Source organism: Molossus molossus, unplaced genomic scaffold, assembly GCF_014108415.1.
Source record: "Molossus molossus isolate mMolMol1 unplaced genomic scaffold, mMolMol1.p scaffold_m16_p_7, whole genome shotgun sequence".
Taxonomy (NCBI): domain Eukaryota; kingdom Metazoa; phylum Chordata; class Mammalia; order Chiroptera; family Molossidae; genus Molossus; species Molossus molossus.
Genome location: NW_023425401.1, coordinates 92,054,773 through 92,082,494, shown reverse-complemented (window position 1 = coordinate 92,082,494; position 27,722 = coordinate 92,054,773). Strand labels below are relative to the sequence as shown.

The following is a 27,722-nucleotide window of genomic DNA, read 5'->3' as shown; positions in this document are numbered from 1 at the left end:
ATATGACCCACCCCTGCCCCAGGCCCTTCTCCCTTGGCTTGGGTCAGTCCTCCAGGGGGCAGCCTGCTGGTCTCTGCCTCCCGGGGCCTGATTTAATGTCAGTGGGCCAGAAGGTGGCCCCGGAGCGCACGCGCACAAGGAACAGCCACGCCTCTGCGACAGGCCGCACTTTATTTGGAGTTTTCCACCTAGACGGCTCCCAGCTGAGCCACATGACATGTGCAAAAGTCCCCCCAGAAAGCTGGGCCTCGCAGTGTGTAAAAAAGGCCCCCCATGGGGCAGAGCTGTGCAACCATAAAAAAAAGGAGAGAGAAAGAGAGAGAAATCTGTCCCCCAGGAAGCCTGGCTGGGATGTAAATCGCCCCGAGCCAGGCCATGTGCCAACGTTGTAGCTCATTCTGGGTCCTTTTTCTCCAACGATTGTGCTTCGTTTCCAAGTCCGTAACACTCTGGGGTGGTAGCCACCAGAGGGGCCGGATGCACGCCTCCACGCAAAGAGGCCCGGCCAGCGGTGAGGTTTGAGGGTGCCCTCTCTCACACACACAGACACCCCCAAACATGTGCTGCCCCACTGGCCTCAGCCCCACCAGAAAACTCAGGACTTCCCTGACCCACCTGAATCCCCAGTCCGCCCTCATGTCACATTCAAGGGGAGGGACACTGTCCTGAGTCAGAAAAGGCCTCTAACCCCTGGGGGCTTGGCGGGCTGAAGAGGCAGTGCCATTCATTTCACACCTCAAGGCAGGTGTTTGTGGTATCTGATTGTGCACGTGTGCATCTGGGTGTGACCCATCTGTGTGTGTGTATGTGAGTGTGTGTTTGGCCAGAGGTGAGGGCTGAGGCTGGGGGAGGCACTTCTGGGATTCAGGGCACATTGACTTTGAAGGGGCTTCCGGGGACGCTCTCGTCGCCCCACTTGACGATGAGGATGTAGTCCCCTTTCTCCTTGACGGTGTAGGTGACGTTGTATACCCGGTTGCCCATGTGCTTCACGTATACCTCCTCACAGGGGGTCTTGGGCCCATGCACACCCACCATCATCATGTTGGTGCCTAGAGAGGGAGGCAGGGTGGGTGCACTCAGACCAGGGACCCTTGCCCACAGCAGCCCCTGCCCCCCATTCCTGCCCCCTTGCCCTCCCTAGGCGACCGCCTGTCTCCCCCTCGGCATGCCTGCTTTGCTGCAGTCCACGGTGAAGGAGTTCTTCTGGCCCACAAAGGCCTGGGACAGCCCGGGGCCCCGTGTCACCACCTTGCTGGCATCTGAGGAGAACTTGGGGATGGAACTGTAGCTAGAGCCCCGGCTGGAGGACGACTTGGTCACTGTTTCCACCAGAACTGTGGACGTTTCATGAAGGCTGTGGCCTCCAGACAGCCGAGGACCTGAGGGCAGAGTGGGATAGCGGGTCAGAGGTCTGCTCTTCTCCAGACAGCAGGCCCTCAGCCGGCACTGACAGCCCCGTGGGACTCGGTCACGGGCCACACTCCCTCCCTCAGCTGCAGCGCCCGAGGAGCGACAACCACTGCTCGTGAGCCTGGGTTCCCGCTGCCACGGCAGGAGTGCCCTGAGGCCTGGCCTCTGATGGCTCCGTCCGGAAACTCGAATCACAGGGTAAGAGTCTTGCTTTAAAAAGGAACACGGAGCTTCCAAAACCAAAGCTTGCTAAATATTTACTGAGCTCTGTCTTTTTTGAAGCCAGGAGGGCAGAAAGTTAAGCTAAAGTGTGGGAAGCCACCTCAGGGAAAAGATTAAACAAGTGATGGACAACAATAAAGAGGAAGGATTTGATTTTTAAAAATGATTCTAGCCCAGCCGGTGAGGTTCAGTGGTTAAGCATCAACCTATGCACCAAGAGGTCACTGGTTCGATTCCCGGTCAGGGCACACGCCCAGGTTGTGGGCCAAATCCCCAGTGGGGGGCACGCAGGAGGCAGCCAATCGATGTTCTCTCTCATGGATGTTTCTATCTCTCTCCCCCTCTCCCTTCCTCTCTCTCTCAAATCAATAAAGAAAAACATTTTTTTAATGATTCTTTAGGACTCCACATGTAGAATATGACGAATTGTGTGCTGTGTAAAGCCAGGCCCATCTTATTCCTGGTAACTTGACCGGGCTGTTTGGGGCAGACTGTGACCCTGATGTGAATGGCCGCTGGAGCCATCCAGGGAGGCTGGGCTGCAGGTTGAGCTGGAGGGACCTCCCCTCCCCGGGCACTCACCTGTGACTTTGGCCTTGAAGGGGCTGCCCACGATATGCTGGGGACCACCATACTTGATGGCAATGAGGTAGTTGCCAGGGGCCATGGGAGTGTAAGTGACCACATGGCCCTCAGGACACTCCCGACAGTCAAGCTGCACCTTGGAGGGGCCGTCAATGGTGACAGACAAAGCACCGGAGCCCGCATTCAGGGTGTTGACGATGAACTCTGATGAGACGCCTGGGGGCCAGAGGTAGCAAGGCTGTGAGCAGGAAGGGCTTGGGCCCAGAGCTGGGATGGGGCAGCATAGTATGGGACTAGAGGCTGAGCACCCCAATATTCACTCCTCCCCAGCCCCAGTCACTCACCTGTAGTGCCTCCCTCAAGCCCGGGACCATAGGCTGACACCAAGCCTGGGTCCCCTGCCTGGCTCTGCTCCCCAACACGGATCTTGAAGGGACTGCCAGGGATGTGTGCACCGTTGAACTTGACATCAATGGAGTGGACACCATTCTCGTGGGGGATGAAGCGGATGGTGTGCTTGTCTGTGGAGTAGAAGGATAGTGGGTGAGCCCTTGTCCTTCCCTTCTTGTTCCCAGAAGGTCCTAGCCTGGCAGGAGTGGCAGGGGGGCCAGCTCACCACTGTCCAGCTCCGAGACGTAGCACTCCTCCACCGCCCCCGAGGGCGTGTGCACCCTGGCATCGATCACGCCCCGGGCACCATTCAGCTGCACCGCAAAGGACGCTGGCTGGTTCACCTTGAGTCCCGTCTCCTGCAGGGACCACAGAGGATGCTAAGACTCCTGGGAGGGCCCAGAGTGCCCTCTGCAGCCTGACACTGCTCACTGCACCCCAGCCTGGAGCTCCCACCTCCCATCCTAGCCTGGCCCCAGGTCAGGGGGGCTCTCAACAAGAATGAGATGGGAGGTGGGGGCTGGATCATGTCCTCAGCATCCCCCTGCTAGAAGCTGGGGCACTCGCCTGTGCTGGACACAGGGAGGATGAGAGGTGATGTGCCCTGTCCTGGCTGAGGGGGTGAGACCCAGACACTGTGAAGTGGGCCTGATGGCTGAGAAGACAGTGCTGTGTGGACTGCGAGCACCAGGTAGCTCAGAGGAGGCTACAGAGTGTGGACTAGCCTGAGGGCCCTCCCCGGAGGAGGTGGACCAGTCGGGACACGAGCCTGGGGATGGGGCATGGAGTCCAGTTCTAGAGGGGGCCATGAGGAGAGACACAAGGGCTCCTGAGGCCAATAAGAGGGCCCTTAGGGACAGCTAGAAGGGGACATGGAACCCCCCGTATTGTACAGAATCTGGAAGAGAGGGAATATCTATCTGGCCCATCCAAGGAATGTGCTAAGCTCTGGCCACATGGGCCTGCCATCCTTGACTCCTGCTCATCTTCAGGGTGGCTGAGGGCCCCACTCCCAGACACACACCTGGAGGCTGGTGACAGTGAGGCGTCGAGCATCATCTGACAGGGAGGCCACGGGCACCACAAAGGGGCTGTCTGGGATGTGCTCGTCGTTGAACTTGATGGAGACCTCGTAGTCACCTGGGGAGGGAGAGCCAGTCAGCACCAGCCCAGAACTGGCACCGGGCAGGAACCGCCTCCACCTCCACCTCATCCCAGGACAGGCTTTTGGGTCAGGGTTCAGCTCTGGAGACAGACACCCATTCCCAGGGGTGTGGGGTGGAAGGAGACAGGGCAGAGAGCAGGGGCGCAGGGAGAGTCAGTTGTGTAGCCCCGAGAACCTGTCGGATCAGTGAACAGAGGTCAGGCAGGCCCAGCTCCACCCCGTGGTGGACACCCACCTGGCTCCTGGACGACATAGGAGACTCCGCAGGAGCCATCTTTCCGGTCCTCAAATGCAATCTCTGCTTTGCTAGGACCTTCCACGGCAATAGACAGGCCCCCAGCGCCTGCTTCTCGCGTCCAGATGCTGAACTCAGCTGGAGACAGAGCAGGGCAGGAGTGGCTCTTCAGCACCACCACCCATCCTGTTGGCTGCCCTACCCCCGTCTCCCCTCCTGGCCACCTGCCCCTCACCTGGCACGCTGGCCACACCTCGCTCCAGCCCAGTGCCTCCAGCTCGCACCTTATGGGCACCGCCTTCACCCAGTGGCCCCACAGTGAACTGAAAGGGGCTGCCAGGCACATGCTGGCCACGGTACTTGACAGTGACTGTATGGGGCCCCATCTCCTGGGGCACAAAGCGCACGCTGTATGCGCTGTCCTCCCCCTCGACGATCTCTGCGGCTTCTATCTTCCCAGATGGGCTGGTCACCTGTGCGGTCATGTCCTGAGAGCTGGCCTCACCTGTAGAGGGCGGGGATTGTCAGGGTGGTACTGGGCCTCTCCTGGCCCTGGATCTGCCCTTTCTGCTCAGTAAAACCCCCTCCTCCACTCAGACCAGGCCTGGCTGGCCGGCCACACCCAGCTTGTCCCAAGGAACCCCGGTCCAGGCCTGCTCACCCTCCTGCTGCCTGGTGATGCTGCCAAAGGAGCCCAGGCGCTCCCGGCCCAGGAAGTCCCCGAAGACGGCAGGGAAGGGGTCTCCGCCGACCTGAGTGGACTCCTCCACCCGAACCTCACGCTTAGTCTCCCCGCCCCGTGTCTTGCTGATCTCTGTGCGCTCTGTGCGGGTGTACGTGTGGCTGCTTCGTGTGAAGGTTCGAGTCAGGCGCTCCTGGGCTGACACCATCTGGAACCAGTTCCCTGTGGGACATGGGTGGGGGGTGGGGTGTGTGTGAAGATCAGCAAGCAGGACAGACAGCCTTCAGGGCAGGCTCTAGGCCCGGAGGCCCTCCCCACCACCCTGCCCTGCCCTGCCCTGCCCAGGCTCTTCCTGGCCCACAGCTCACCTGGGATCTTGAGGTTGAGGTCACAGGTGCTGCCGATGCTGGCAATGGAAGGCGCCTGCCTGCGTCGGGTGATGCTCTCCTTCATTCGACCCTCACCAGTGACCTTCACTGTGAAGGGGCTTCCTGTACGCGGAGAGACGGTGGGTCAGGAAGTTCAGACCTTTGGCCTCCTGGCCTCTCACCACCCGGCTACAACCCAGAGCCTTACCGGGCACATGCTTGTCTGCAAACTTGACATTGATGATGTAGGTGCCGGGTTCAGTCGGGCAATAGGTGACTTTGCATGTGCCGTCCTCCACGTCTTCACAGTTGATGTCCACCTTGCTAGGGCCTTCAATGCTCAGCCCCAGGCCCCCATAACCTGGCGGGAAACGAGACATGTCCCCCTCAGTCCCTGCCACTCACTGCCACTCTGCTCTCCCCTCCCCAAACTGCAGGCTCCCTCTGGAATGGGCACCCAAGCTGTGCAGTGACCACTACGAAAAGAAGGCTCAGTGGGCGGAGCGGTGAGCCAGGCAGGCACTGACCCAGAGGGCCAAGGACAGGCAATCTGGGAAATTCCCCGAGATAGGCCGCTCGGGTTCCAGTAAGCAAGGGGGAGACAAACGCGCGACCGGCAAGCTTTCTCTTAGACTTAAACGCTCAGACGTGAGAGAACTGACATCAGGACATTCACTCTCCCCTAAGTAGGTCCCAGAACATGCGTCCCAAAGGAGACAGAGCCAGGCAGCTCAGGGAGGAGGGTGTGGCCAAGGGGGTGCTGGCGGAAAGGACAAGTCTCACTGGAGGCACCAGCTGAAATAAGAGGTCTCCGGGGCAGGAAGTTACCTGCATTACGAGTGTCCACGATGAACTCTGCCACCTGGAAAGTGTGCCCCTCGGAGAGGCCCTTGCCCCAGACCCGCACCTTGCTGGCGTCCCCGATCTCAGACGGCCCCACCAGGATCTTGAAGGGGCTGTTGGTGACGTGCTTACCGCTCTTGCGCACGCTCACCACGTGCTCCCCCACCTCCTTGGGGGTGAAGGAGATGCCTGTGGAGAGGTGGAGGTCAACAAGGGGCCCTGGGCCTCTCGCCTGCCTCCCGGGGCCCCTCCCCTGGCCGCACGCTCACCGATGTGCCGGTTGGGCAGGCGCTTCAGCAGGCAGGGCTCCTCGTTGCCTGAGGGGGCCCGGATGCTGGCAGTCAGCAAGCTCAGGTCACTCTCAGTGATCTTCAGCGACACATCCGTGGAGGTGCCCACGTTTAGCTGTGATGTCCTCATGGAGTCATCGCCTGGTGGTGGAGAGGGGGTGTGAGGCGCTGTGACTCCAGGCAGGCCCTACCCTCATGGGCTCAGGAGACCTCCTGGCAGAGTCCCTGACTCAGCAGACGGGATTCCTCACGTGCACAGGGACGCCAAGGCCAGGAGAGCTGTCTTGGTTCAGTGCCAGAGATTATGGATGGGGCCTGCACCCCGCCGCCCTGGGGATGCCTCAGTCCTGAACGGGTTAAATCCCCAACTTGCGTATTTTTATGCTGAATCACGTGGCTTTGTGGCAACAAAGCACTGCAATGGCCAGACAACACAGACCTTTTGTTCTCTGTGTGACTCTGATCAAATTGCTTAGCCTCTCTGGGCCTACTGGTTTCCTCCTCTACCCAAAGGGATTATCAGTCAATACCCTAACCTCAAAAGAATTTCTTCAAAGACTAAATGTGATGATGTGTTTTAAAGCATGGGGGTGGTTGGCTGTCTCTTACCCACTGTAGAGAATAGCATTCCTTAGATTTGTCCAAAAATGACCTCTTCCACCTCAGAGGGCCCTACCCTAAGGCCCCAGTGACTCGACCACGCTGGGCTTGCATGTCTGCTGTGTGCCAAGTGTGTGTTGTAAGCTGTATGTGTCCACATGCCCCACCTGTGATCTTGGCTGTGAAGGGGCTCCCGGGGATGTGCTTGTCGTCAAAGCGCACGATGATGCTGTAGTCTCCTGGTGCCGTGGGAAGGTAGGACACGGTGCAGGTGCCATCCTTGTTGTCCTTGCAGGTGATCTCTGCCTTGGATGGGCCCTCCACGGCCAGGGACAGACCCCCTGTAGGTGGAGGCAGAGCTGAGATCAGAGGTCCTGCCCTCACCCCTGCACCTGGCTGGCCCCCACCCAGCCCCCTGCCTGCAGCTCCCCTTACCTTCCCCAGCATCCTTGGTGACAATGGTGAAGGTAGCCGGCTTGTTGACCATGCCATGGCTCAAGCCTGGCCCATAGGCACTGACATGCCGACTATTGATGGCATCCACGTAGAACTGCAGGGGGCTCCCTGGTAAGGACAGAGAAGGGGACTGGGTTAGCAGTGAGGACAGGGGCTGCCTGAGCCCACCTCAGGCCCCAGCACCATCTGCCAGCCTCCTGCTGAGCCTGCCATCTCTGCCAGAGGGACCTAACTGGGGCAAGTCTGCCTCCCACAGGCTATCAGCCTCCCCAGGGTCTCCCAGGTGTCTGCACACAGAGGACATTCAGGAAATGCTGCTTGAAAGAAGGCGAGCAAGAGTGAAGCTGCTGTGGGTGCTCCCAGACCAGCCCGACCCAGCCCGACTCACCGGGGATGTGGTTGCCGTCGTACTTGATCCCCATCTGGTGCAGGCCTTTCTCCGTGGGCGCGTATCTCACCGTGATGGTGCCGTCCTTGTTGTCGGTGATGTTGGGCCGGGCAGTCTTCCCGGAGGGCATCCGCACCTCCCCTGCCAAGCAGATCCAGTTACGTAGGGGACCTCCTGCCACAACCCCGCTGCTGACCCTGCTCCTGTGGTGTGTGTCCACCCTAGAGGTTAGGCACCGGCCTGGAGCAGCGGGATAAACCCTGAACTGGGAGATAAGTCTTCAGTCTGAGTTTCAGCTCTGCCCAGCTTGCTACGTGACCTTGGGGACCTCACTTCCCCGCTCTAGCCCCAATTTCCACCTCTAAGCAAGGGGCTGGGTCTGGACGAAGGTGTCCACCCTCTGGGCCGTCATGCCTCAGGACCCAGGGCAGTACCTGTGAGCTCCCCTTTCTGCACGGTGAAGGGGATGACCAGGTTGAAGGGCCTCAGCATGGACTCCATTGGCTCCACGGGCACCACTGGCTCCTCTGTGGCCTATGGCAGGTGAGAGGGAACAGTCATCAGCTGGGGAAGGCCTGGGGAGCTTGGCCTGAGCCATGACTGACGTCAGAGAAAGTGAGGCAAGAACGAGATGGTTAACGGTGAAACCAGGGTGGCAGGAGAGGTGCGTCAGCTGCAAGAGAAGAGGTGCCGTGCCCAGCTTGGGGAACCCTCTGCACAGCCTGAACCCCACCTGCTCCCCAAGATGGCCCCAAACCATGCCCAGCCCTGGCTGTTGAGGAATAGAAGGAGGAAGTGAAGGCAGAGGAGTGGGAGGCAGCAGTACCCAGCGTGTGGGGTAGGCGCTGGGCCGGTGCGGCTGCAGCACGTCGGAGGGCTCCTCCACATGGGGCATGGGGTCACACGCCTGGGAGGCAAGGTACAGAGAGCTCAGGGTGTGACAGGCGAGCCCACCGGCCAAGTGACCAGGAGCTGACCCAGAGAACGACTTTGGGACCTGAAATCCTGGGCTGCCCATGATCAGGATGGTATCTAAGGTGTTTTACCCTCTGGAGGGCTCACTGTCCTGTAGGGCCACCTTGGGGAGATGTATGGGGACAGAGGGCCCAGGGATCAGAGAGGAACATGGCGAGTTTCTCCAGAGAGAGCTGGCCAATGCCAGAGGGGCCCAAGGCAAGGCTGCGTTCACCTCCCAGGTTGGGAGGCTGCAGGAAGACCAAAGGCTTGGCTCCGGAGCACTCTAGGCCCGGGATCCGCGAGACACGGGGAGGGTTCTGAGATTTCTCGCTGTTGCTAAGAGGGCCCGGCCCACCTCCCCAGGCAGCCCCTGGCCCGCTGCAGCCGTGGCACTCACCAGCACGTGGAAGGGGCTATTGGGGATGTGCTCCCCTCCAAAGCGGATGGTGATGACGTATTTGCCCGGCTCAGGTGCCGTGTAGTAGATATCGAAAGTACCATCGTGGTTCTCCACCACGTCCACGTCAAGCTCTGCCCCATCCGGCGTGGACACCGTGCACGTCACCTTCCCCTTGCCCGCTGCCTTGGCGTCCACTGTGATGACTGTCTCCTCCCCGATCTGAATGCGGGGGCCCAGGCAGGCACCTGCCGCACAGAAGAGCCCTGTCAGTGGTCTGTGGGGAATATGTCCAGCCCCCTCCAATCCCAGCTGTCCCCACCACCTCAGCAGGAAGAGAAGAGAGAGGGTACTCACCCAGGCCATGGCCTCCAATGGACACTGGAAAGAGAGAAGAGTGTGAGGCCCTGCAGCACTCAGGAGGGTGGGGTGGGGGAAGGGTGTGGGAGGGGTGGGTTCTGGGACCAACAGTCCTCAGGGGATTGGGCCGGGGACGTGGAAGAGCTATGAGCAGGGCTGTGTGGTGAGCAGGGACAGAGGAAGCAAGTGTGTGCCCACCTGTGACAAGGCACTTGCTGGCATCCCCGGTAGGGAGGGCATGGATTCGGAAGGGCGAGTAGGGGATCTCGTCGCCACCGTACTTGATGGTGATGGTGTACCGGCCACTCATGTCTGGCAGGTAGGACACGGTGTATGTGCCATCTCCGTTGTCTCGGATGTTGGCCTTCTTGGGCTTACCCTCAGGGTCCTGGGGGAGCAGCAGAGGTCAAGGCCTGCCTGTGCCCCGAGCCTGACCTGGGAGGTGGGCTAGGCGTGGACTCACCAGAATCTGGACAGTGAGCAAGCCCTCCCCAGCGTCCCTGGCGTCGATGGTGAACTCCACAGGCAGGCTGGCAGGGATGCCGGAGGCATTGAGACCGGGACCGCTGGCCCGTACCTTGCTGGCATCGTGGGCTGGAAGCACCTTGATCTTGAAGGGGCTTGAGGGGCAAAAGGAATGGAGAGTTGGCTGGGGGTTGGGGAACAACTTATTGTTGGGAGTCCTCCCAACAGACAGGCAGGAGGGATGACTTCCTGGGGCAGGGAGGAGGGGCCAGTTCCCAGGCGCCGGGTCACATCCCGAGTCTTGTGGGAGGGTCACTTGGGGATCCCTTGACCCAGCCCGAGCACTTCCCCTCCATCCAGGGACGATGCTGTGGTTTGTTTACAGAGGAGGCTGCAGAGCCTGCCCTCTCCTGCCTCCTGCCTCTTCCCAAGGCACTGATTTGTGGCTACACGGTGGGAAAGCAGAGCCCAAGGAGAGGCCCCTGCGGCTGCGCTGCTCTGGGGAGGGGAAGGCAGGTAGGGAGCCCCGAGGAAGAGCAGGATGGGGCAGACGAGTGGAGGGGCACTCCTAGGGCCCGGCAGTGGCCTGCAGCTACGGCCCTGGCAGGAGCAGGAAACTGGTCCTCACCTGCGTGGCACCTCCTGGTCGGCATACTTGACGGCTACCGTGTAGGGCCCATCGGTGGCAGGGGTGTAGTGAACGGTGTGGGTACCATCTCCATTGTCACGCACCTCCACGGGCTCTGCCACACCTGGGCAAGGGAAGCAAGGTCAGCAGAGCCTCGGACACCCCGTCCCCCCCCACCCCCGCCCTAGACATCCCATACCTGTGGGGCCCAGCACCGCCACTTGCAGGGGGGCTCGGCCAGCTTGGCTGCAGTCCACCGTGAAGGTCTGGGGCACCCGGGCCCTGACACCAGCCCCCAGTCCTGGTCCTGAGCACTTCACCTTCCCAGGGTCCACCACATCCTTCACTGGCACTCGGAACGGGCTTCCTGTAAGGAGAAGCCATCAGCCCCACCTGCCTGGGGGAGGGTCTCTCCACGGACAAACCAGGAGGCCTGCCTGCCTTTGAACCGCCCAGGAGGCCACAGCAACTTGTGCAAACACTTCAGAACTGGCTGAGAAAATGTAAACGAGGATAAATAAACGGCTGCAGACTGAAGCTGGACAATCCTTACTCACTTGGGCCACAGGTCTGAAAGAAAACCTTCCAGCCCTGGCCGGTTTGGCTCAGCGGTTAGAGTGTAGGCCTGTGGACCAAAGAGTCCCGGGTTCGATTCCAGCCAAGGGCACGTACCTCAGATATGATTTGTCCCTGGCCCCGGTTGGGGTCATGCGGGAGGCAACCCTTCGATGTCTCTCTCACATCGATGTTTCTCTCTCCCCACCTCCCACTCTGTCTTAAACAAAAAACAAAAACCTTCCTAAATTAATAAATTGTTAAAAATGGAACGTTTTAAAAAGATATACATTCTTGACAGTGTGAAATTGGATAAGGGTTTAAAATATGTCTAGCACCAAGCTAGAAGCCGGAGGTACAGAGAGAAATGATCCAGGAGAGAGGCTAATCCAGCGGGGGAGAAGCATGTCCAATTGCAGCAGGCCCGAGTTCTGCAATGACTGAAGATGTGACCTGCTGGAGCAGCTCAGCCCACAGGAGAGCAGCAGGGCTCTCGGCTTTACAGAGAGAGGGAGAGGGCACAAGGCTGTCCTCACTGAGCAAATGAGAGTGGCCCGGACCGTCTGAGTGACCCAACCCAGGAGGTCTGGTGCTCCGGGGATAGGGCCAGGACGCCAGAGCTGGGCCTCTGGGAGTGAACTGGAGGCGTGGTTTCACCAGCAGCACCCACCACCCTGCCTCTTGGTAATGGCCTTAGTGCCCATGCCTGCCCCGTCCACGTGAGCTGGCTCACGGCCATCCTGCCTAGGGATGAATCTGCACATCTGGCTCCAGTTTCCCACCCAGCGAGCGGGCACCCTTCGGCCCTCCCGGGGCACCCCTGCCCTCTCTGCACACCTGGGATGGGCCGCCCCCCGAAAGTGATGTTGACGTCGTAGTCTCCGGGGGTGAAGGGGATGTATTCCACGGTGCAGCTGCCGTCCTTGTTGTCTTTGCAGGACATTTTAGCTTCCGAGGGGCCCTCAATGGCTAGGCCTAGGCCACCGGTGCCAGCTCCCCTGCAAGATGACACCCCCATGAGCTCTGCTAGGACCAGTGAGAGGGAATGGAGGAGCAGGAGGGGCAGGGTGGGGAGCAGGAGAGCAGGCCACTGGGGGCCCAGCTGATCTGGACACTGGGTCACTCTCGATGGGGGATGGACAAGTGGCTGAGATCAAGGTGGCCACAGCGTCAGGGTCAAAGTTAGGAAATGGAGAGGGTACCTGGTTTCCACAGTGAAGCGGTTGGCTTTGTTGACCAAGCCGCCCTCCAAGCCTGGTCCAAACGCCCGGACGCGGGTTGGGTCACAGCCCTCAGTCACGCCCACTCGGAAGGGGCTCTTGGGCACAGCTACCTCGTCATACAGCACCTCCACCAAGTGCACACCTGGAAGCAGCCACACGGAGTGGGTCAGGGCGTGCAGGCCCCCCACCCCACTGCCCAGAGGATGCTGGGATCAGGCCCTCTTCCCGCTCAGCCCGGCCCCTCACCCTCTTCATAGGCCGTGTACTGCACTCGGTAGGTGCCGTCCCCGTTGTCTGTCACGTAGGTGTCCGTCTTAGCACCGGAGGGGTTGAGCACTCGAGCCGTGACATGGCTCCCCCCCGTAGCTGTCAGGGATCTTGCATCTACCGTGAACTCCGTGGTCACCTCACGCAGGACACCTGGGTCCCAGGAGAGGAGAGCTCAGTGTGAGTGGGGGGGCAGCCTTCACATAGTAGCTACGCCCACCCCGCCTCAGCCCAGAGGTCACTCCTTCCCAGCCGGAGGTCAGCCGCCCCCTGCTCCTGTGAGCTCCAGGCCCCGTCTCCCACGGCCCCTGCCTCCACTCCTTCACCACACGGCGGCATTCTGTTCCCATCGGCCCCCGCCCTAGGCCGTGGGCCCCTCTGCACCCCACCCTCACACCTAGCCCCAGGTCCAGCCCCCAGCAGGTGGTAACAGTCACTGAAGTGTCTCCTGACTCCTGTCATCTCTACCCCAAAGCATCCTTTTGTACCCTCTAGAGCAGGGTTCTTGGCTTTTTCAGATCAGGGTCCCTGTAAGCTGATGAAAGTTGAGGATCTCCCCAGAAAAATGCCCATGGGCAGATACAATTTTCCCACAAGAGCAGAGGCAAAGCTCCATGCTCTGCCTTTGCCCTCGGCTCCTCCTCTGGGGTGTCTGAGCCCTGACTCCGGGGCTACCCAGAGCCCTCCCTTCGCCCTCCCACTGGCTCCCACGGCTCCCTGACCGGCAACCTGACCAGCTCCTGGCCCCTCCTGTGTCACTCACCATGCGGCTCCACGCCAGGCCCCGAGACCTTGATCCCGCTGGTGTCCACAGCGGGCTGCACGTGGACGCGGGTGGGGAATTTGGGTACGGGGTGTCCACCATACTTGATGGTGATGGTGTAGGTGCCGGGGAAGGCGGGGCTGTAGGTGATGTGGTAGGTGCCATCGGCGTTGTTGTGGATCAGCACCTCGGCCTTGACGCCGGCGTCCGACAGGATCTCGATGGTCAGCTCAGCATCGCCCGCCTCCGAGCAATCCACAGTGAAGGTGGCCGCCTCGCCAGCCTTGCCGCGCTCCAGGCCCGGCCCGCTGGCCCGCACCTTGCTCGGGTCAAACACTGGCCGGATGGTGGCCTTGAAGGGTGAGCCAGGGATGTGGGCTTCAGCAAACAGGATGTTGATGGTGTACTCGCCGGGCTCCGTGGGCAGGTAGCTGACAGCACACGAGCCATCGCCATTGTCCTGGCACTCGATCTGGGCCTCGCAGGGGCCCTCCACGGTCAGTCCCAGGCCACCTGTGCCAGCCCCCTTAGTGTCGATGGAGAATGGCGCTGGGGTGCCCACCAGCCCGCCCTTGAGACCAGGGCCATAAGCACAGACCTAGGAAGAGGAGCAAGTATGTGGGTTCCCTCCACAGGCCTCTCCTGTGCCTAGCCTTCACGGCGCCCCACCCAGCTAAGCACCTTCAGCTGTAGCAGCTACTACAGACTGAGTCCTTACAACATCCCAGGTGAGCACACAGGCGGAGGTTAAATCATCTGTCCCAGTCGGCGGGTCTGAGACTCAAGCCCAGGTCTGATCCAAGTCCAGCCTCTTAATAACTAAGCTCTGTCAAAGGCAGGTCCCGGGGTGGGAGATGGCCCTGACCTGGGTCCTGGCTGTGCCCACTCCAGGACATAAGACCCTCCAGCTTCTGCCCCTATGGCTCATCTGTCTTCCCCATTAGCCCCCAACTCCCAGCCCCAATCAGCCTTTATCTTCTCACCTTGGAGGGGTCAGGGGGCAGGACACCCTCCACAGCAAAGGGGCTGCCAGGCACTGGGTGGCCATCATAGGTGATGTCCACCTTGTAAGGCCCCTCCTCGGGGGGCATGTAGCGCACAGCCTGGGCTTCAGCTCCACCCCCGGGCTCCAGCTTGCAGGGGATGGGTCGGCGGGAGGGGGAGGTCATCCGTACGTCCAGTTGGCCCTGACCGCCAGCCCCTCGTGTGTTCACAGAGAATGCCTGTTCTTGCCCAACAGCCACCTCTGCATAGAGGGCAAGGGACACCATGAGCATACACTCCAGCCCATCCTCCCGACACCCCTCACTCCAAGGACATCTCCTGCCCCACTTACTGCTGTTCAGCCCTTGAACTTTGACTTTGCTTAGGTCCAGTGGGGGTGCCACATTCACCACAAAGGGGCTCTTGGGGACGGGGTCTCCGCCATAGGTCACTGTCACTGCCATGTTGCCCTATTGGGTACAGCAGGGGGAGAGAAGTGGGTGGCTTAGACACAGCCTGGCACATGCCGATGTGGCCTTGAGGCTCAGAGATCCGCGGCGAGAGAGGACGGGAGGCAGGAAAGGGGCCTCCCAGAACTGGCCCTGTGCGAATGGAAGAAGGGAACCCAGGTCCCCATCAGCCAGGAGGGGAGGGGCACGGGAGAGGGTGGGCGTACCTGCTGGACGGCCGTGTACTTGACGGTGTAGGAGTAGTCATGGTTGTCGATGATTTCAAAGTCCCGCACGGCCTCACCCTTGGCAGCCCCGGCAAAGTGCACGTCCAGCTTGGCCTTGCCGGCTCCCTTGGTCAGCACCGTGAAGTGAGTGGGCTTCCCAACTTCCACACCTGGGTGCCCACCCCAAGAAGGTAGTGAGGGCCTGGAGGACACCTAAACCCAACCCCAGCCAGCCTCATACCCAGTCCCTGCCCAGACACCCACCTGTGCGGTTCAGCCCAGGGCCCTCAGCCTTGACCTTGCTGGCGTCATGGGAGGGATCCACGTTGATGTGGAAGGGGCTGGCAGGGATCTCCTGGATGAAGAAAAGGCCCGGTCAGGGTGGACACGAGCAGCCTCTGAAAGAGCCTCCTCTGTTTCCTCTGGGCACCCTGCCCATACACAGGAAGTGCTCAATCAACAGCTGTGGAATTGACCCCCGCCCCCCAACGACAGCATCTCCAGCTGCCAGCTTAGACTCGGGGGCAGGGTGCAGGCTGCTGAGGACTGCCAGGAGTTGAGGGCGGTGTACCTGGTTGGCAAACAGCACCATGATGGTGTATCGGCCAGCCCCTGGGGGTGTGTACTTGACTGTGAAGGTGTCATTGTCATTCTTGATGATGTCAAAGTCAATGTCAGCCTCCGCAGGGCCTACCACACCAGGGGCGCACTTGATGCCAATGCTCACGTCGCCTGAAGAAGGCAGGCACAAGGCTGTGAGAGGGGGGCTCAACAATCTCCCCCACATTGCACGTCCCATAGAGCTCCAGCCAGAGTATTTGCCTCATCAGCTCAGACCCTGGCTGGGCCCCACCCCCACTCCCACTCCCAGTCCGGGCGAACCTTGCCCTGCCTCGCTGCAGTCCACGGTGAAGTAGGTGGGCTCGTTGGCCTTGAGACCCGTCTTCTCCACGCCAGGGCCATACACCTTCACCCGCTCAGGGTGACTGCCCTCTCCCACGTTCACCTGTAGGAAGGGGTCACTGCTCAGCACGGTGCCCTTCCTCAAGGCCCATCCCCTTCCCCAGCACTATCCACCCAGCCTTAGTAGGACCACCTTAGTCTCTTTGAGGGGGACTTGAGGTGGGGGCCAGTGACAAAGGCCCAGGGACAGAAACCATTTCGTAGGGCTTCACCCTCCCTCTGGGGCACCTGGCAATGAGCAGGGCAGGATGAGGAGGACATACCCGGAAGGGGCTCTTGGGCACGTTGACGCCGCCCCAGGAAATGATGATAGTGTGCTTAATGGGCTTGGTGGGCACATAGGAGCAGCGGAAGGTGCCGTCGCCATTGGGGATGACCTTGATGTCAATGGGGCACCCTTCGGTGTCCTGTGGGCATCACCAAACAAGGTTCTGAGCTCAGGCGTCCTCAGAGCACTGGCGCCCTCTGCTGGCTGTAGGCAGTCCTCACCCACAGCTAGCACTCACAGGCTCCTTCCCCAGCCTAGTCCTCAGGTCATGTGAGCCTACTGCCACATGTTCTGGGGGCCATACTGTACCCTGGGAGCCAGGAAACCTGGCTCTTGGCCACCTGTGTGGCCTGGTCTCCCAGCCTTGGTCTCTGAAATGTGTTGGCAGAAGAGAGGCTGGGCTAAATCAACGTTCCTAAAATTGAATAATGAACCTCTTAAAGAAGAATCATCCCCCTGGACCCAAGAATACGTTCCCGAACCTCTAAGGGTCGGTGCACTTGGGAAACTAATGTCTTACTCTATCAAATCATCTTTTAATTGCAAATTATTAGTTTAAAACTATATTTTTGATCAAGTATGTTTTTAAGGCTGTCAGTAAGAAAACACAAAATTTAAATTTTTTCATAGTTCTTATGGATCAGTAAGAATCAGTCTTGTGACGCCTGGAGGCCCTGCCTCTCACCTGCCCACCCCCCGCCCCAAGGTCCCTGCCCAGAGCAGTGAGGGGCAGTGACATGGGGCAATGTCCCACCTGGGCATAGAGCTTCAGGTCTCCCTTGCCAGCCGCGCGGGCATCAATGGTGAACTCCGCGGGCTTGTCCACGATGCAGCCAGTGGGCTCCAGGCCGGGTCCAAAGGCCTTCACCTAAGCAGGGGCAAGAGAGGAGGGTTGAGCTGGGAACTGAGGAGGGCTGGGTCACCCCATCCTGGGCCAGTATATGGAAGATGGGACCAAACCTTGTCCGGGAAGCAGTCAGGTGGGGCTGGCTGGATGTGGGCAATGAAGGGCGAGTCTCGGATGTCCTCGTCGTCACAGATGACATGCACAGCATACTCCCCAGGCTCCGTGGGCCAGTACCGCACGTCACAGGAGCCATCTCCCTTGTCGTCGCACTCGATCTTGGCCTGTGAGGGTCCCTCAATGGAGAAGCCTGGGTGCAAGGTAGAGAGGGTCAGAGGGCACTTGAGGCAGCTTGGACACCCTGTCATTCCCCCGGCAACTAGCTGTCCTCATGTCCCATCTCCTTGCCTCATCCCAACACTCCCCAGCATTCCCACCTCTGGTCCCCAGGCATTCCCAAGTATCCCTCTGTCACCCCACTCCCCAGCATTCCCACCTCTGGTCCCCAGGCATTCCCAAGTATCCCTCTGTCACCCCACTCCCCAGCATTCCCACCTGCTGCCACCCAGTAACTTACCCAATGTCCCCACTTCTGTGCCGATGGCCTCCACCACAAAATCAGCTGACTTGCCCACTTGGCCAGTTTCCAAACCGGGACCCCAGGCCCGAACCTTCTGCGCTCCTGCCTCTGGGCTCACCTGTACCTCAAAGGGGCTGGGCGAAGAGAGAGCCGGTGTCAGTGCTGGGAAGTATCCCGCCAGAGCTACCCCTCCTCTGTCCCTCAGAGACCCAGGCAGCCGGCTCCCTCCTCCACTCTGTGGGGACCCAGGCAGGAAGGCAGGGGGTGCAGGGTGCTTACCTGCGGGGGATGGCATAGCCGCCCCATGTAATGGTCACCACATACTTCCCAGGCACCACAGGGTAGTACTCGCACTCGAACACACCGTCCCCAGCCTCCCGCACCTTCACGGGCTCCTCTGTGCCCTCTGAGGACAGGAGGGAAGTGGGAATCAGTGGTGTGTAAGTTCCAGTTCCTTGGGATCCAGGCCCAGCCTGAGGGCGTTGCTACATGGGCAAAGCAGCACGCTGGGCAGGGACCACATGTCATTCCTGTGCATCATAGCCCACAGTCCCTTCTACGATGGAGAAGACCATTCCCAGCTGGCAGACTGGGAAACTGAGGCAGAGAGGAGACCGTGTGCTTAAGGTCTCACAATGGTCAGGGTCTCTCTGGAGTCCCTCCAGGGGGCATGGTGCTGACTGGCAGGGCTCTTGGGGAGTAAGAACCACTGGCCACATTCCTCTCTGCTCCCCATCCCCACCGTCTCCATCCCGTTCACCTCCTCTCCCATCTCCATCCCTGGGCCCTGGCACTCACTTGGCCCCTTGACTGTGACTTTGAGCTCTCCGCTGCCAGCGCCCTTGGTGAACACCTTGAAGTCAGCCACCTCTTTCACACGCACGCCCTTGGGCTGCAGACCCCGCCCAGAGGCGCGGCAGGCATTGGGGTTACAGGCTGGGGAGAAGAGGAGTGAGGAGGTTGGGGTGCTGAAGGCTCCTGGACAGAGACTCAGCCCCTCACTACTCATCCCCCACCTCACAGTCCTCCTGACCTCCCCACAAGTCCATGGCCTCAGGCAAGCCTTCCCCAGTGCTCCCTGGGGCCCCCAGCACAATTGAGGCTGCTGGCAGCCATGCTGGGCAAGGAGCAGCCACAGGCCCACGTCAGGCCCATTACAAGAAACCCTTCCTGCTGGGACAAAGCATGGCAGAGCCTGGGCAGAGAGTGGAACACAGGGAGACAGGGAAGGGCCCTTCACCTACCCCAGGGCCATCCACCTAGAGCCGTCTGAGCCTTCTCAGAACCACCAGAGCAGTTTAGAAACTAAATCATGCCACAAAACGTGGCAACAGCATGGAACAAGAGATGCTCTGCTACAGCACTAATGCAGCGCCACTCTCTTGGCCTGGTGAATGATGGGCACAGAGGGGGTGAGTGGTGGCGAGAGCTCTGAGTGGCAGGGAGAGAACCAAGTAGGGGGGGCTCCACCTGAGCGCCTGGTGTACAGTGCTCACCATATATGCCTCTACCATGTGGCCCTGTTGCTTCCCCCCTCAATCTTTCCAAGGTGGCACCTGCCTGACATCTTTCACTGTGGTCTCCTGATCCTTCTCGGGGTAGGGATTGGAGAGATGATCAGGATGAGGTCTCTCCAGAGCCCCTCCCCTGGCTGTTCCTCCTGCACTTCTGCAGCCTTCAGCTGGTTCCCCACCTACCCCTGGATATAGTGCTTTGTTTCCCATAAATCAGTGGTTCTCAACCTTCCTAATGCAGCGACCCTTTAATACAGTTCCTCATGCTGTGGTGATCCCCAACCATACAATTATTTTCGTTGCTACTTCATAACTGTAATTTTGCTACTGTTATGTCTTAGGTGACCCAAAGGGGTCGCGACCCACAGGCTGGCATAAATCCTCAGACCAAGAATTTGGTGACAATTCTCTCTGTGTCCTGGCCTCAGTAAGGGTGGTTGTGGGGGCAGGTGAAGGGCCGTTACCTTCTGCCACATGGACAGGGAAAGGACTGCGGGTGATGGGGGCACCGGCGAAGGCCACGTGCACCATGTGCGGCCCCTCCATCACAGGCCTGTACGTGCAGCGGAACGTGCTGTCGCCCTTGTCCTCCAGGGCCACCTCCACTGTGTCTCGCCGGCCCTGCGGGTCCACGATCACCACAGCAACATCACCAGTGCCAGCCCCTGCCACGGACAAAAGCTGTCAGCCCCACACTGGCCACATACAGCTACCTGAGGCTCCCTCACCCTGGGCCAGTCCCCCATCCACACCCCAGTCAGGGTCTGCTCTCCCCCTAAAGCCAGGCCTTACCCGCAGTGTAGATGTCAAAGTAGGTGGGTTTGTTGGCTACATTTCCCACAGGCTCCAGGCCAGGGCCACGGGCTGACACCTTATTGGCATCCCCCAGGGCCATGCCCACGTTCACCTCAAAGGGGCTGCGTTCGATATTCTGGCCAGCAAAGAGCACAGTCACCTAGGGGTCAGGGGTCAAAGGTTATTTCTAGGGGAGAGCAGTTCCGAGAGGGGGTGAAGGGGAAGAGCAGAGCCCAAGAGGGTGGGCGGGGTGGCTGGTGCCCTGGGGTGGGCTGTGAGCTGAGGGGCCCCCTCGTCCAGAGCCTAGGACGTGAATGATTCCCAGGATGTGGAGTGCAGGGGAGGCCTGTGAGAGGGAGGTACCTTGTGCAGCCCAGCGACCTTGGGCACATAGGAGACGGCGTAGGTGCGGTCTTTGTCATTGTTGGGAACCACCTTGGCCTGTTGGGAAGGGAACAGAGTGGAAGTCACAGTGGCTGTAGCTCCTGCTGGCCCTGCAGTGCCTGGTGGCCCCCATGGCGGAGCCTCCCCCTCTCCAGCATAGCAGGTGGCTCTGGCAGCCATCTCCAGGCCGTCCCTGCTGTTGGCCGGTAGGCCCTGGTTCCAAAGTCACACAAATCCCTTTTCTCCTCAGTGGCCTTGCCGTACCTCCTCGGTGTGGCCCTCGGGGTCCTCGATGTAGACCAGCACCTCGCCCACGCCGGCGTCCACCGTCTGCACGGTGAAGTGGGCGGGCTGCAGCACGGTGTTGCCCTGGGGCTCGATGCCTGCGGGGCGAAGGGCAGAGGCAGCTTACTTAGGGAGAGCCGTCCCCGCAGGCGCCCAGCTCACCACGGAGGGCTGCTGGGGCTCAGCACGTACCGGGCCCATAGGCGATGGCCTTCTTGGGGTTCAGCTGCTTGGAGCGAACAGGGGCGCCAGGTTTGAGCTTGGCCTTGGGGAACTGGGACAGGTAGGTCATGACAGAATGCTCGTCCACGTTGGGGTCCACAATCTCCTCAGGGGCAATCACCTGCCACAGGAAGGAAAGGCATTACAGGGTGCCCTCCTTACCTGGCACCTGCTTCTCACCCACACACCCTGGCCAGGTATCCTTATACACCCAACTCCCACCTTGGTCCCCTGTCCCTATCCTCTTCCCTGACCCAAACTGCGAGTGTACCTGGGGCACCCCGAGCCAGTCGTCCGCCTGCTGCATGGCCTCCCGGGCGTTCTGCACGGGTTGGTTGGGGTCCCAGGCCTCCCAGTCAGGGCAGAGGCCTGCAGAGATGGTGGAGAGAGATAATGATTAGGGGGAAGCAGTGAGCCAGAGGCACATGTGCTCATCCGACACCCTCATGGGCGATAGGTTCACACACGCTCCCACCAGCCTTCTGCCCCCCCACGTATGGCCCATCGGCCGGGATGCCCATCACTGTTTGGAGGCAGGCAGTCTTTCCCAGCACTAACAATGAGGCCTTTCTGTCCTGGCTGACGCGGCCTGGCACCAGCCCTGCCAGCCAGCCTCCTGCTGCCCAGGCTCCAGTGCAGACCCTCAACACCAAACCCCTGCAAGGGCACCTCTCCCAGGCCCCTCCACCCCATTCTGCTCAGGGTGGACAGAGGAGGTCAGTCTGTCTCACGTTTGCCTCTGGCCCATTCCCGAGGAGGTCCCCTCACAGCAGCCCTGAAGTCCTACGTCTCCAAGCACTTCCCATATCAACCTTAGGGCATAAGACTCCCTCTCCTTCCTAACTGCCCACTTAGGGAAACTGAGGCATGGAAGAGCCTGTTGGGAGAGGATGAGTCCTCCTCTATGGTCACCCAGAACCCAGCTCTTCTAACAAAAGGAATGCTAAGGCAGCCCCAGATCACTCTTGTGAAGGGGTCCAGGGGTTAGGGGTGCTCGGTCTAGGCTAGACCTAGAGGAGGGGAGGTGATGCTCATTGGAGGGGAGGGGCCAGCTCGAAGGCCGGAATCCATGACTGGCCGGAACAGTTGAGCTCACTGCTGGCAGCCACACCAGCTGCGGGCAATGGCTCAGCAGCTGGGAATGCCTCCCAGGCTGCCGGTGACCCGGCCTCCCACCCCCTGCTCCCCAGCTGACCCCAAGCTGAGAGAGGATTCTCCCAAGGGACCATGGCTCCCCGGGAGAGAAGGAGACCTATCTTCTCAGGAGATGAAGGTCAGAAAGGGGGCTGCACGTGGGGCAGGACTCTCGCTTTGGTGCCTCCGTCTTCTCATGGGCCCTGAGCTGTCCCCACCTGGCCAGGCCAGGGCTGGGTCACCTGCTACTGGGCAGTGCCAGGCCAACCTCAGCTCCTTCTCAAGCTGTTCCAGGGTCTCACAAAGTAGAGCCTTCTCTGGGTCTAACTCCTGGGCTTCTTGCTACAAGTCCCAACACATTTCCTTTCTCCCAGCTCAGAAATGGTACCACATGGCAAAGTAGGAAGTTCATGGAGCAGGGAGTCAAGGCTCTGGGCTCTAGATCAGTTCTGCCCAGACTAGCTGTGTGATCCTGGACAAGTCACTTGCCCTCTCTGGGCCTGTGTCCTTGTCTGTAAAATGAGGGGTTTAAACCTTTCTCTGCCACTGCAGAATCTGGCATACCCCTCGGAAAAGGCCTGACTCCAACAGCAATTCTCAGCTGGAGAAGGGGGCCAGCCCTTCAGTAGTCCTGATCCCCTCCGAGATATGCATTCTGACCATCGCAGGCCTCTGTACCATCAGCTCATCCCAGCTCTCCTTCCAGGCTAAGGGATCCATGTGTACCATCTGGCTCACTCACCAGGAGCACAGTTGTCCACCAGGGCACCCAGAGCTTTGCCATCCTGCCAATCTCGGTTGAAGTTGGTGATGGGCAGCTGGGGCACCTTGTTCTGGATCCAGCCAAGCAGACGCTGTTTGGGTGTCTGCTTTCGGGCATCCTCATCATCCTCGTCTTCCCACATGGGCATGGAGATGGAGTAGTGCAGGATCAGCGTCCAGATCAGGCCCAGGATCAGCTTCAGGTTCCCATCCACAATGGCCTTGCTGTCTGCAGAGTGGAGGGGACAAGTTGGGTTCAGGAAGGCCCCATCCTCCACTGACAGACCCCTCTGCCCCCACAGCGCCCTCCCTCACTCCCTTGCCTCCTACCAAATGCCCTCCCTCTTGCAAGGCCCAGCCCAGAAGCCAATCCCTTTATCCCTTATTGTCCCTCCTTTTTCCCTTCAGAATGAGGCTGCTTCCCAGTGTGTCCCCACAGCGGGTAATCTTGCTTCTATCACAGCACCTGAGTGGGTCTCCTATCAGGCTGCAGACACCTGGTATGCAAGTCTTTTGGGGGCAGACACTGTTTCGTTTTGTTTCAGTTTTTTAACAGTGTTTTAGAGGTATGCTTGACATACCACACATTTCACATATTAAAGAGTACAACTGGATAAGCTTTGACAATATGTATATACCCACAAAGCCATCGTTATAAGATACTAAACATACCTGCCCGCAAAGTTTCCTTTGTGATCTCTTTGCACATTTGTGACCCCTCCTCCTGCCCTTCTTTGTCCCCCCTTCCAGGCAACAACTGATCTGCCTTTGCTCACTATAGATTAGTGTGCATTTTCTAGAGTTTTATACAAATGGAATCACACAGGATTTCACACAGCACTCGGTTTTGTCTGGCTTCTTGCACCGTATTTCGTCTCTCTATACTCAGAGCTTTGAACATAGTAGGGTCTCAATAAACGCTGGATGAATGAATGAATATTTTAAAAACCGAAGTTGGAAGAAAGGACTAACCTGGTTCCAACCAAACTGTACTCTGAAGAACATAAAAAGCTTTTGGAACAAAGTTCTAGAAGAAGGGAAGGGGTACAGGGAATACTCCTGATACAGGCTTGAAGTCATGTTATCAAATGCTGGGGGCCAGTGGGATTTCACAAGAGCCAGGAGAACCGTCCCCCATGTGGACAAAAGTCTCGGAAGCTGAAACTCTCCGCCCATCCCCTCCTTTGAGGAATAAGACAGACCAGAACTGGTTCCCCAAGATTTGGGAGGCCTAGTTCCTCTTTAACAGCCAGTAAGAAATATCCAGGAGCAGGGGATGGCCTAGAGTACAGATCTGTGGAAACTGGCTTATTTGTAAAAGATGGTGCTGGACTGAAATCCATCAGCTTCCCCAGCACAGGTTATAGGAGGTTGGGAGGGGGTGGAAGACTCAGCCTTGTTTACTGGTGTTGCCCTGAGAGATGGGAAAGGGTGGAGGTGCCCCTTATACATCTTTTCCTGCTCCTTTCTAGATCTTGAGGGACAGCTTTAAGAGACCAGGGGCCTGGGGAATCCCAGCATTCCCACCCTACCCCCACCTGCCTCCCAGTGAAAGAATCTCAGCCTCTCTGTCCTTCTGGCCAAGGGCTTCGGTCCCCTTGGCTCCCCCACCCTTTCACTGATTCATCCTTCCTTCCCCAGCAGCAACCCTGCCCGCCCCCTCTCTCCCTGGCTCCACTGGAGCACAATGGTTTGGCAGCTTTCAGATTCCATGACACACTCACTCCCGGCCTCCCGGTGCTTCAGTGCACACCCTTTCAAACACAGACCCAAGGCATTTCACAGTCTTGACACCCCGGGCCCCACAGCCTCTCCCGGCCCTGACAGCCTCCGAAGTCGGTGATTGCAGAACTGCTTCTGGCAAACTGGAGCCAGATCCCTGGGAGGGAGGCCTGGAGGCTGCTGGGGGTGGGGGTGGGGGTGTGTTGGGAGGGAGGTCATTCATATTTACTGCAGGAAGAGGTTTCTCCCCAGCAACTGGCAGTGGGCCAGACAGCAAGTGGTCCACTGAGCCGGGCAGCACCGGATCTGCGAGGGGTGGGTCTCGAGACCTACTCTGGGGGCAGTGACCTTCCTTTCCCTCCCCTCCTCAGAGGCCAGGCAGAGGAGGGGAGCTCAGCTCAAGCCAGGCTTCCTCCCTTGCACCCCACACGGAGCCACCACTTCTCTGCCTGCCCCAGGATACCCCCAAAGGGGTAGGAGGAACCTGACAGCCAGTCCCTGAAACCGCCTCTGGCCCCAAATGGAGGGGCAGGAGAGAGGGCCGGGCGAGGGAGGTGCCGGGACAGCTGCTGTCCCCTCCAGCCCCTCCCTTGGCTGTTGGCTAAGGGAGAAGGAATAGCAACTGGGGAACAGCTGCAGGACAGAGCTGCCTCAGAGGTCTCTTTGTTCTGAGGGGCTGAGGGGGTGGTGGGGGCTGAGATGGGGGAGGGGGGGTAAGCACACAGGTCCTTCAACCCAGACTAAATAACCCCTCCTTCAGGTAGAATTTTTGGCTCCCACCCCACTCCTAGAAAGGAAAGCGGGGAGTCTTTTGACCCTCCTCCCAGGTGCCCAGATGCTGCACAAATTAAATCTTGAGACAATGCCCAGAGGAGGCCCCCAGGACAGCTCCTCACCACCACTAAAGGGAACAGAGGGAACTAGAGGAAGCAGTGGGGAGCCCCTTTCCAACTCAGGTTTGGCAGCCCCTGTGGCCTGTGCCCCCTCCCCTCCACCCTCAGCCTGGGGCCCAGCAGCTGAATTGCTGACAGCTTATCTCATCAGCCAGAGTGAGCCACTTGGCCCAAATGGGGAATGGTTCCCTTCCTCTCAGCGGGAACCAAGGCTCTTCCCTCCCGCCCCTAAACCAGTTTTTGCTTCTTCCCTCACTACTCTGAGCCGGCCCCTCCACAGTGGAGCCAAGGGGCTGGAGTCAGGCAGCGCCATGGGGGGAGGGGAGAGGTGCGCTCCGGAAGGATGAGGCCTGGAGCGGGGCTCGCTGCCCCGCAGCAGGGCGGGGAAGGGAAAGCTGCAGTTTCCCAGAAAGTCCTGGTGAGGCTCCAGGCTCTTCCATGGAGACCCCACCTGGGGCAGCTTGTCAGTCAAATCCCAGCGTGCTGGGAGATGACAGCCCCAGGGCTGACTCCTCTCTGACCCCACCCCCCTCACACACACACACACACACACACACACTCACACACACACATCGGGCCCCTCCCCCATCCCTGTCCTCAGGCTTGTCCTTCTGGAAAGCTCAGAGACATCTGCTGTGTCACGGAGGCAGGGCTATTTCCAGGCCAGAGCGGGTGGGGTGGGGGGGCAGTGTCAGGCAGGAGGGGGTAAGGCCTAGAGAGGAGACTGGACAGGGCAAAGGGCCCCGGATTGACCTCAGCTGCTAATTCAAGAGGTCTATAGATGCCCTGAGGGAGAGTGGGGGTAGACAGACTTTCAATTATCTGGCTTAGTCTGTGGAACAGCCTGGGAAGGGAGGCACCTGACCCCAGGTGAAACTCCTGTCCTGGGGCCCTGGGTGAGAGCCCTGAAGGACACTTTCCCCGTAAATCACAGCAAGACTCTGAAGTGCTCACTGCTGGGATAGGGGGTCTTCCCCAGTCCCCAGCAGCAGGGAAGAGTGCAGGTCTGTGAGGGAAGGGGCAACCTTTGGTCACTCAGGATCCAACCTTGGCCTCTGGGCTCCCAAGTTTACAGTGTCTCCCCACCCCCACCCAGCACAGACACACCTTCCAAATCTGGTTACACTCAATGACTTCCTCCCTTCTACAGGCCTTCCCCTCCCTCCCCTCGGCGCAGACCGTTAGCTGCAGCCAATCCCGGTTTAGGGGGTGGGCTGGGGCCGGGACAGGGGCCGGGCATGGACCTGCGGAGCCCCCTCCCAGGCAGGCTGAGCCGGAGGAGGACAGGCGGGGGTTAAGGCTCCCGCGCTCGCTTAGTGCCTTTTTAGGTTTCTGAGGCTGGGCCCTGCCTGCCCGGCTCCTGGGCCCGAACCCAGCTGCTGAGCACATGCGGGCCACCGGTTCTCCCTCTGCCCCAGCGCCCCAGGGATCCGCAGTGGTTTGGACCTGCCTTCAGCCCGCTCCTCCCTGTGGAGCAGCTAGGAGGCTGGGAAGCCATTGCTTTGTTTGGGGGGAGACGCCCCCAGTAATCAGTAATGGGTACTGGCCCTGTCCTCTTAAGCATGGCTGGGGTTGCTCGATAGCAGAAAGAGGGACGATGAGTAGAGGCGAGTCACGAGAGCGTGCAGAGGTACTCTGGACCCCATCAACCCGAGCATCGTCCCCCCACCCCGTGCCGCTGTGCAGAGAGGGGCGTGAAAGCGGTGGTGACCGGCATCGGTGGTGGGAGAGCCGGGATCCCCTCCTTGTACAAGGGGGCCTCCCTCCGCCATCTCTCAGCTCCCCGCGCCCATCGGCACCTGTGTCCCCTGTCCCCGAGCGCCAGCTTGTTCTCGGGGACACCCCACTCCCCGCCCACACTGACCGATGGACACGAGCTTGATGTGCTCGCGCTCGAGGAACTCGAGGGCCACGGACACGTTCTCCAGCTTCATCTGGCGGAAGTTGGGGCGCGGGTGGAACTTGCGGTACATGCGCTTCTGGCTGAGCACCTCGAGCAGCGCGATGAGCCGCAGCCCGTCGCTGAGGTCGCGCTGCAGGTCGGTCAGCCGCTTGCCCACGCACTTGAGGTGTTCGTTGCACCAGCGAGTGAACGTGTTCTGCTGGATCTTCTTCCACGGCGCGTCCTCCGCCAGGTCCTTCTCCGTGGACGGCATGTCGTCCGTCTCGTCGCCCAGGCCGAGGCCGGCGGCCTCGGAGTAGCCACTGTTGTTCATCATGCCGGCGGGGGCTGGGCCGGGGGCTGCGTTGCCTGCTGGGTACGGGCCGGGCTGGACTGGGGGTGCTGTCGGGGCGCTGTCGGGGCGACCGCGGGACTCGCAGATCGGCGCTGCGCGGCTCTGAACTTTTCTCGCGCCCCTGGCTGGCGGGACTCGGCGGGACTCTCCGCTCCTTGGCCGCGCGCTCTCTCTCGCTCTCCTCCAGGGGCGGAGCGGTGCTGCTCG

At 59.9% G+C, this 27,722-nt stretch overlaps 1 protein-coding gene across 1 annotated transcript; it reads right to left on the bottom strand.

Moving 5' to 3' along the window:
- Positions 1-154: 154 nt before the first annotated feature.
- On the bottom strand, positions 155-27,510 carry FLNC (filamin C). The gene is made up of 47 exons (XM_036246754.1): positions 27,143-27,510; positions 22,644-22,892; positions 21,039-21,136; positions 20,738-20,888; positions 20,525-20,643; positions 20,240-20,317; positions 19,874-20,036; positions 19,546-19,746; positions 18,366-18,503; positions 17,847-17,973; positions 17,565-17,701; positions 17,104-17,297; positions 16,898-17,011; positions 16,139-16,282; positions 15,795-15,918; positions 15,484-15,644; positions 15,177-15,267; positions 14,913-15,082; positions 14,589-14,706; positions 14,236-14,498; positions 13,253-13,850; positions 12,469-12,642; positions 12,202-12,364; positions 11,837-11,997; positions 10,644-10,811; positions 10,445-10,568; positions 9,815-9,971; positions 9,550-9,739; positions 9,349-9,372; positions 8,992-9,239; positions 8,072-8,171; positions 7,638-7,778; positions 7,229-7,357; positions 6,961-7,134; positions 6,173-6,334; positions 5,889-6,092; positions 5,269-5,421; positions 5,061-5,183; positions 4,672-4,914; positions 4,246-4,515; positions 4,011-4,148; positions 3,635-3,750; positions 2,837-2,969; positions 2,565-2,741; positions 2,218-2,436; positions 1,173-1,382; positions 155-1,052 (listed from the first exon to the last, which is right to left on the bottom strand). The coding sequence occupies exons 1-47, from the start codon at positions 27,495-27,497 to the stop codon at positions 865-867; spliced, it is 8,082 nt and encodes a 2,693-aa protein (XP_036102647.1). The 5' UTR covers positions 27,498-27,510; the 3' UTR covers positions 155-864.
- Between the last annotated feature and the right edge of the window lie 212 nt (positions 27,511-27,722).